General features: G+C 37.1%; 1 protein-coding gene across 3 annotated transcripts in view; it reads left to right on the plus strand.

The window, feature by feature from the left end:
• SNX6 (sorting nexin 6) overlaps positions 1-9,160 on the plus strand; it is a 32,114-nt gene extending 22,954 nt beyond the window's left edge. For all 3 annotated transcript variants that reach the window (XM_067534211.1, XM_067534220.1, XM_067534227.1), the window contains 4 exons: positions 1,131-1,217; positions 2,305-2,464; positions 3,831-3,916; positions 8,235-9,160. In XM_067534211.1, the coding sequence (XP_067390312.1) occupies positions 1,131-1,217; positions 2,305-2,464; positions 3,831-3,916; positions 8,235-8,288 (387 nt within the window). In that variant the 3' untranslated portion in view covers positions 8,289-9,160. The remainder of the gene's footprint in view (positions 1-1,130; positions 1,218-2,304; positions 2,465-3,830; positions 3,917-8,234) is intronic.

The raw sequence follows: 9,160 nt of genomic DNA on the forward strand, positions 1-9,160 counted from the left end.
CACTTGCAAAACATCTTAAGGAACAGCTGTATGCACAGAAAAATTCCTAACATTTAAGAAACGTGAATGACAAAGTTAACATTTTGGACCAGAATGTTAGGTTGACCTGAAAGAAGTCAGTAAATGGAAACTTCCATGCTTTCAGAGTAAGGCTTACAAATAAACTAGCAAAAGTTTTTGTCTACTACTGCACAGAAGTGATTTTAAAATGACTTGCACTTGAAACAGCATACAGGAAGATAGTTTTCTCATGGGTCAGTATAATTTGGAGGCTATCAGGAGCAAGACTGTAATGCAAGCAATTGAGTGGGGAAAAAAACAATAATGGGAAAGGAAATTTTAAAAGCCTTGAGTTGGGACCATGAGCAGCAATCAGTCGGAAGGTCAGCAAATTAGTTACGTAAATAGCTAGTTAACGTGAATATTTTAAAATATATGTAGACATGAAATAATGAAGATTTTTTCTGAATCAGGAATGCTTCAGATAAATGATATACCATGTTCTGTTAACTACATACGGGTGCAGCAGTACTGTATTAGGTACATATTTTATTCAAAGACAGAGCACTGTTGAATCTGTTTATTGCCTTCTCATTACTTGAGATTCAACTTCATGAGTGCAACTTTTGAAGACAGGCACTGATTTGATAAAATCTGGGTATGTTACCGGAATAACCTTTTAACACTATATATGTCAGGGATGAAGGTAGGTGCCAGCAACTGTACAAAACTGGTTCCAGACAGTTCATACAGTGGAATTGGTCTCTGCACAAAGAGTATCTGCACTTGAAAAGGTGATACAGAATTAAGACAGAATTTTTATATTTTGTTGTGATCACATGATGAGAATGTGTATTGTCCTCTGAGGCTGTTTGAACTTCTCTGCCTTTTTCATATACTATAAATGTTCCCACTTTTGATGACAATGTCCCTGTTAAAAACTGGCTTCCTGTAAGACAACATAAACAGGCATAACTAGTCCTTGATGCTAAAAACTGTGATTGTTTAATTTTTTTGAAAGTGGTAATAGCTGTGTCTGTCATGCACTGTTGCTTACATCAAACAAATGAAGAAAAATTGAACTCCAGATGTCTTGAGATGGACATATCACTTTTTTTTCCCCTCCCCAGAAAATAGAGGCACGAGTGTCTGCAGATGAAGACCTTAAGCTTTCTGACCTTCTGAAATATTACTTAAGGGAATCTCAAGCTGCTAAGGTGAATTTGTGCTTTATGTTCAGTGAGGTAGAAAACTACTTGAAAGAGTATTTATGCTAATTCAGTGGATTAAGAATAATAATAAAATCTCCAGTTTTATAATTCCCCCCTCCCACCCCCTCGCCAAGTATGACATTGGATCTTCACTCTTAAGAAAATGGTAACAAAATTTTGTGTGGCAGTGTTTGATCCTATCTGTGAGGCTAAATATCATTTGTGGATTTAGAAGCAATGGAGTAGTGACTTGGAGAAATTCATAATTCACAAACTATTCTAACTGTTGCTCTTAATAGAAAATTAGTCAAACAGTTTGACAGTCTGTTTCATGTATTCTAAAATGACCTAAATTAAACTTTATTATAGGCAAAGTTGATTCCAAAACTGTTTCCTTGGTGTGAGGAGACTGTTTTCCTTCTAACAGTGTGAGGAAGCAGTTTGCATAATTATCCACATGCAGGAAAAAGTGATGATGATGGACATTGCATATGGACTCATAGGGTTAGAAGGGAACGCAAGGGTCATCTAGTCTAGCCCCCTGCTAAGATGCAGGATTTGTTGCGTCTAAACCATCCAGGACAGATGGCTACCCAGCCTCCTTTTGAAAACTTGAAGAAGCTTCCACAACTTCCTGAGACAGTCTGTTCCATTGTCAAGCAAAATTCCTACATTTTTTTAATACAGAAGGCTAGTTCTGTTTCTCATGCAATGAATGTATTTCAGACTCCTAATCTAAACAGTAGTTTGATTCAGATCTGCTGGGAGAACATTGAATTCCCCATGCCTGCCTTCTCCTGGGTTTCTTGCAACGTCCTCTGAAGCTTCTGGTGTTGACCATTAGACTAGATTAAACAATTTGTCTAATCTAGTGTGGGAACTTCTCTGTTTCTCTGAGTTGCAGTGGGGTGGGGAGGATCTGTTTTGCTATATTTGCTTTACTAAATTTAGAATAATCTTAACAAGCAGGAATAAAATAAAAATCTTGAGACCAAAGAGTGTAGACTACCTTGTTTATCTGAGGGCTAAAATTAAAGATATCTAAAAGTAAGTATTTGTAGATTTTATTCATCCTTATACTTTGTTTTTGCAGGATCTCCTATATAGAAGATCTAGGTCACTAGTGGATTATGAAAATGCTAATAAGGCATTGGATAAAGCAAGAGCAAAAAACAAAGATGTGCTGCAAGCTGAAACCACTCAGCAAGTTTGTTGTCAGAAATTTGAAAAAATATCTGAATCAGCAAAACAAGGTATTTTAGCAATCTTTGATCACACATAATTTGTATTTTTAAAAAATCTGTTTTCTTGAGTAGCCTCAATCTTTCAGAGCAATAAACATATTCTAAATGTCTGAATTTTCATAGCTTTTAATCTGTATTTACTTGAGACTTATCTGAGGATATTTAAAGTACTGTATTTCCCTTATGATGCTTAAATGGCTGGATTCCTCAAATCAAGATGCAAGTAACTAAGTTGTCACTTGTTTTGACACGCACAAAAGTGCAACTGATTGCAGATAGTGAAGACAAATATAATTTTGTCAAGCTTTGTTGAAATGGCCCTACATAACTCTCCCTATACACTTCAGTGCTGATTTTCATGGACTGCCACATCTCATTGCAGGTGGTTGTAGGTCAGAAATAGAAGAGCCAGTGAGGGGAGGTTTTGCTGGGGATGCTAGTGCTGGAGTTCTGTCCCAGTTGAAGTGGCTTTGGTTGGTGAAAGGTGCTTCTCTTTTGGAGAAGAGACTGTTCAGTGTGCTGCCACCTTTCTGCAAGTCTTTTCCTCTTTGAGTTAAGATTGGCCTAGGAAAGTGGTCTTCTGATCCAGTCAGCATCCCCTGTCCTAAATTAGCCCCTGGAATCTATCTTGCTTCCCCATCCACATGAGTTGGTAAAATTCTTTATCTTTCTAAATCTGCCTAAGTTGGTGGCTCTGTGGAGAAAGATCTTGTTAGGCTCAGCAAATACACTGTCTTTAGGCTACCTGCCTCATCTGCTCTTCATGTTAATTTTGCCCTGGTGTCCTCTGCAGAGCCTTTCACAAATGCAAGTTTCTGGGGGCAAGAATAGTGATGAGGGAAAAGGAGAGGAGTGAATTTAATCTTTTAATTTTTAGAAAAGTTACCCATACTGCTATCTGACTCCAGAAGAGCTTTACATATGTGAAAATTAAGGTTAGGAGAAAACAGCACAATCACACTTTAAATAGCTCCTTCTCTAAGGGTATGTCTACTCTGCAGTTAGAAACCTGTGGCAGGCCCATGACAGCTGACTTGGGCTTGGGCTAAAGGGCTGTTTAATTGCAGTGTAGATATCAGCCTGAGCTCTGGGACCCTCCCATCTCATAGGGCCTGAGAGCTTGGGTTCCAGCCTGAGCCTGAAATATCTACACTGTAATTAAACAGCCCCTTAGTCTGAACCCCTGAGCCCACGTCCACTGGCATAGGCCAGCCATTGGTTTTTAATTGCAGTGTGGACATAGCTCTGTGCCCAAGTTGTGGTCTTAGTCTTAAACTTGTGATTTATTTTTTTGTGTCCCAAGAGGAAAGTGTCTTAGCGCTTGAATGCACTATGATACGGTTTTTAATGGAATCCCAAATTATACTTCTTACAGAGCTAATAGACTTTAAAACAAGAAGAGTTGCTGCATTCCGAAAGAATCTAGTGGAACTGGCAGAATTGGAACTGAAGCATGCTAAGGTAATCAAAACCCATTTTGTTTTCTATTTAAACCACTTTTTCCATGTTGTATACTTAGATAAGATCAGTTTGGCCATTTCTGAGTTATGTAATATTCTCTCCACCTCCAAAAAGTTGAGTCTGAGCTGATATAAAGTATGAGCAGCTTCAGCAGAAAGGCTAGCTTTTATAAAGTTGTAAACTATTGAGAATAGGGCTGCAGGAAGAGACTTTCAATGGGACTTGTGCTCCTAAGTGCCTTAAGTGCTTTTGAAAATCCCTATCCCATAGAAAAGGGGATTTGATTATAGTATTGTTACAGTATCTGTCTAGGTACTTGTATGACCCTCATTACCATAGTATCTGAGTTTCCCTCTCCATTGTTAGTGGATTTTATCCTTTTAACACCCCAATGAGGCAGGAAAGTAAGTCTGCCACTGAGCAAGACTTTGAATCAAGATCTGTGTATAGCTTCTTGAATATACCTTTGAGCCTTGTTTTCTTATAGTTCACTAGCGTAGGATGTTAAATAAGAAGCTTAAGTTGCAGATAATTTACTGAACTTGCAAAATGGGTTTTAAGGAGGTGAATTATTTTTCCTCAAAAGAATCTAAGTGCCCTGTCCTTAAATGTCATTTAAATGCATTTGAGCAGCTATTCTTTTGGTCTATATGGAGATAAGAGCTTACTTCTTTTGACAAAGCTGCAGACAGTGGCTATAATGTCTTATACCAAGGGATTTTTCAGAAAAGCTTTCTTGAACCATCTTTTCCTTCAAAATTCACATTATTCAGTTATTACTGTTGTCTGCACTTGCCACTGTTTCCATTAAAACTTTATTTCTAAGGGGATCTGTTTTTTTATATTTTAGGCTGAAACTAAGCATAGACATTTGAAATCCAAGTGTACATCCATGCAACTTTTGCTTAAATGGATTTGGACATTTCAATTTGATGTAAAACAGTTTAGTTTGGATGCTTTTTTAATGCTAGGAGAGGAAATGGCTTTTTTTAAAATGTAATTTTCAAGTCTACATTTTGCATTACGTTATTCTTTTGTCATTCATCTTAAACTAAAGTAAGCTGTTCAGCAAATTTAATTCAAAATATGTCTTCATGTTGGAAGTGCTAGAATATGTGGGACTCCTCACTTAGTTCTTATGGGTCAGATAGATTTCACATTTAGCCTTTTAAAAATTATTGTCTTTTATTGGTTTGAGTGTGATGCTACTTGGGGCATGCAGGACTGGGAGTCACCTTGTTACCTCCTGCCTCCAGTGTGAGGGAGTCTTCCCTGTGCTAGTTGTATGTTAGCTCCCTAACACAACCAGTCCGTCAGCCACTCAAACCCTCGGCTCCTCTGATCTACGCCAACCTTGCCTTTGCCCTGCAGGTTGCTAATAGATACACCTCAGCTCCAAAGTCTCTTCAGAGTCTCTCTTTGTGGTATCTGAGCCCCTGACCACGGGGTATCCACAGAAATTCCAGATCCTCTGTTCCCAAAGGACCAGTGTACCGCAGTTTATCAGTGTCACCTTAGGCCACTGCTCCTGTATCACATACAGCTCTTGAGTTCAATTATAGTAAAAGAAAAGGAAACGTAAGAAAGAATAGAGATTCAAATAGGAACAAGTGAGAGTGATAGAGACCCAATTTTGACATGTATGCCCTACAATAATACAGATTGTTGTCTTCTCTAAATAGGGGTTACGGGGGATGTGTTCATCAGCCACCCAGTATCTGAAAGATGTAGTATATGAAACTTATTCTATTCTTAAAGGGGAAAAATTGCCCATGCCCACAGATCAAAAAAGTAAAGAGTTGTACTACTTGTCAGACGTCATTTATGCAGTCTGATGTGGGAGTGTTGGGATTTCCTTAGAGTGACCAGATAGCAAGTGTGAAAAACTGGGATTGGGGTAGGAAGGTAAAAGGCACTTATATAAGAAAAAGCCCCAAATATTGGGACTGTCCCTATAAAATCGGAACATCTGGTCACCCTAGATTTCCTTAAACTTGAAGGGATTTGTTTTCCCACTGATGCATTGGTTTAATTACTATTAATGCCAGTAAGTTTCCTACATAAATTCCCCGTGTTGATGAGAGATTGCCTGTTGTTTATTCAGTAGAATGGCTGGAATCCAAAATCCTCTATTTTTTACATGTTTTAAGTATACCAAGCTGGCAACTAGATCCTGCTGTTTCAGGCCAGAGATCACAATGTCATGTATTAACCATCCATAGCATTTTGCCCAATCTGTCAGCATGCTATATATAGACTCCACTTTACCTCATTCACTCTTCCAGCATAGGGCAAAGATCAACCTTTACCATGATCAGTCTAGCAACATGGGCCTCAGACTCCTGGGTTCCTATACTTTAGCAATATAGACCTTGAAAAGCCCTCGCACCTTACATAGGTTGGAAGGGTGGATATAAGAAAACATCATGTTGTTGTAATTCATACACACAACAGGAAAAACTTAGTTTCTCTTATGGAGTACTGGTGCCAGTGAATGGAGGATGGATTGGGTAAAAGATCGGACAAGATTGGAGTTTGGAACTTTAACTGACATGATTGTCCCATTTCTCCAAAGAAGAGCAAAGAAAACAAAATCAACAGTGAGGGATGGCTGTGAGATTTTTTTTATATGAAGTCTTTTATACTTAATTGACCTCCTTAGTTTGGAAATGAGAAGAATTAAGAAGAGATGCAAGAATCTTAATCATTACATAGGGTAAACAGAAGCAGATTTTTCACATATCAAAAGCTTCCTTGTATTAGAAATCAAATGTGAAACTAAGATCATTCATAAAGAACTGATTGAACTCATTGCTACAGGATACAGAAGCAAATAGTTACCGAAAGACCTGGATCTGAATAAGAAAAGCATGCAAAACTATAAAATTCATCAGTCCACATGCTTGACAGAATGTTCGTTCATTACTAACTGGGATCAAGAAGCATCTTCCATGGTACAATTTAGCATTAAGAGGGTTGTGTCTGTCTATTCCATCTAATCCAATGAAAGATGATTAGATAGAATATTAGGATTTTCATTCTTAGCGATTCCTGTTTCTTGACCATACTTTTCAGCATCCGATTGGAGTACAAACTCAATACAATTTGTAACTGTAGAACAGAGCCAGATAATTGAAAGTAATAGAAATGAGATGTGTAAAACAGATTGTATCCAGCACAATGTGCTTTAACTGTCTTTAAATTTTGAAAAGCAACTCTGTTTTTCTAAAAAAGGCATTGTTAGGTTTTGTAGTTAGCTCACTGATTTCCAGGCCATACTTGATTAATTCATAAGTAAATACCTTTATCTAATTGTTAGTCCTGTAAATTCAGTCTGGGATCTGAAAGTCAATTTGTTTTTGCTTTGTACATCACTAGTAATGATTTTGCGTGCCAAATTGTTTTTATTTACATCTGTCCAACTAAGGATAGAATTTGGTCTTGCAGTTCAGACTTGGTTAACTGTTCTGATGACCACTCTTGTATAGCTGCTATGGCTGTGCTGAGTTAGTTTTTTATTTTGTCACTACCGTCAGCAGAGTGATAACACATGGAACAGGTCTATGGAATAAGGTGCCACCTGTAATTTTTCAGAATAAGACCACCTTTTAAATCAGTGGTTCCCAACCTGTGGGTCCGCGGAAAAGAAAAATAATATCCTCGGCAAGGAAATGTTCAAATAAAACTTAATAGCATGTGGTCCACAAAATGTTTGGAGGTTGAAAAGGGGTCTGCACACTCAGAGGTTGGAAACCGCTGCTTTAAATCATTGGTTTAGGGTAGTTAATTGATTCTCCCCCCCGCCCCCCTAATTTATTTTTACTGATATACAAAGTATTACTTGAAGAATTCTGTTATGGGAATAATCTAACAATAGTATTACCATCTCTTTGGAGTGAGGAATACCTGAAAGAATAGCTTTCATACAAATCCGTCATCCATCTACAATTGATAATTTAACTCCAAAGGAAAGGAGGACAGGATACCTTTATGGTGAGTATGTTCTGTTTTGCATCACAAATAGGCTTTTGTTGAGAGATGTATGGGATGGATGTGAGATATAGTGGAGAAGTTATTTAAATTAATCAAATTCAGAAAGTGCACTAGATCTCAAAATTGTTGTTCAGGTTCCTTGCGATTGGTTTGCTATGTTCAATAGGTCTTTCTAAGAGATGAAAATTGCTTAAACGAAAATGTTCTACAAATGTTTTATAAATATTCATGCTCTTTAATAAGTAATGAATTTTATCTTCATTTAATAAAATTGTATACCTCAGAAAATAGGGAAACATGGTCATAGTTTTCTTTATTTCTACAGGGTAACTTGCAGCTGCTGCAGAGCTGCCTGGCAGTGTTAAATGGAGACACATAAAACACTCTGTCCTTCTACTAACAAGGGCTGCCTTCCTCTGGATTTTGTTTTCATGACTTTTTAATAGGGATTTCCATCTCACTGGAGAAATCAGTTGGCAAAGTACGCATAAATAAACTCCTCTTCTCTGAAAAAGTGAAGCCACCTGAAAGTAGTTCCAGACTATATATGAAGCAACAGGATAGTCATTATGCACATGTATTCACACACACGTTTATTTAATCATTGTATGCTTTCATTGTTCAGAAATCAAATGTCCTGTTTCTTTGTGAAAGTAGCCAATATAATTATGTTCATGTTATGAATAGTATTATATGGTATGGCTGCCAATATTATTTACCTTTGTAAGTAATTTCTGAAGTTGTTCATTTGAATGCATTGTTCAAATGGATTAAATATTGCCATTAGATGTTTGAATATTGTTACTATAACGCATTGTATACATTGTCTTAGTTTTTCTATGTCCTGGTATCAAGCATCTTAATATGATTTTTTTCAATTAATGAACATTTCTTAGAAATTTTGGAGAACTTTATGTAATCTTTATAATTGATTTAAAAGGAAAAGCAAATGCTTTAGTTTGTTTGCCTTAAGTTGCAGACTAATCCCAATTATTGTAAAATAAACTGTGAAATCAGGTTTTTTTCCTAAACTTATGCAGTCATTGTATCCTCTATAATAATTTGAATAGGCATTTGTAGCAAATCTGGTTAATTTGATCAGCATTTTTTCCGCTCATCCTCTGAAGCAGACTGTTGAACACTGTTGGATTGGATTTACCCTGCCTCCAGCTAGACTCTTCCAATAACTCTTCTGACTTAAGCAAACTAATAAACCTTCAAATTTATCTACTGGAACTCCCATCCTGTTCA

This window comes from Emydura macquarii, unplaced genomic scaffold, assembly GCF_026122565.2.
Source record: "Emydura macquarii macquarii isolate MOO-44397 ecotype Brisbane River unplaced genomic scaffold, CSIRO-AGI_Emac_v2 contig_374, whole genome shotgun sequence".
In the NCBI taxonomy this organism is placed as follows: Eukaryota; Metazoa; Chordata; order Testudines; family Chelidae; genus Emydura; species Emydura macquarii.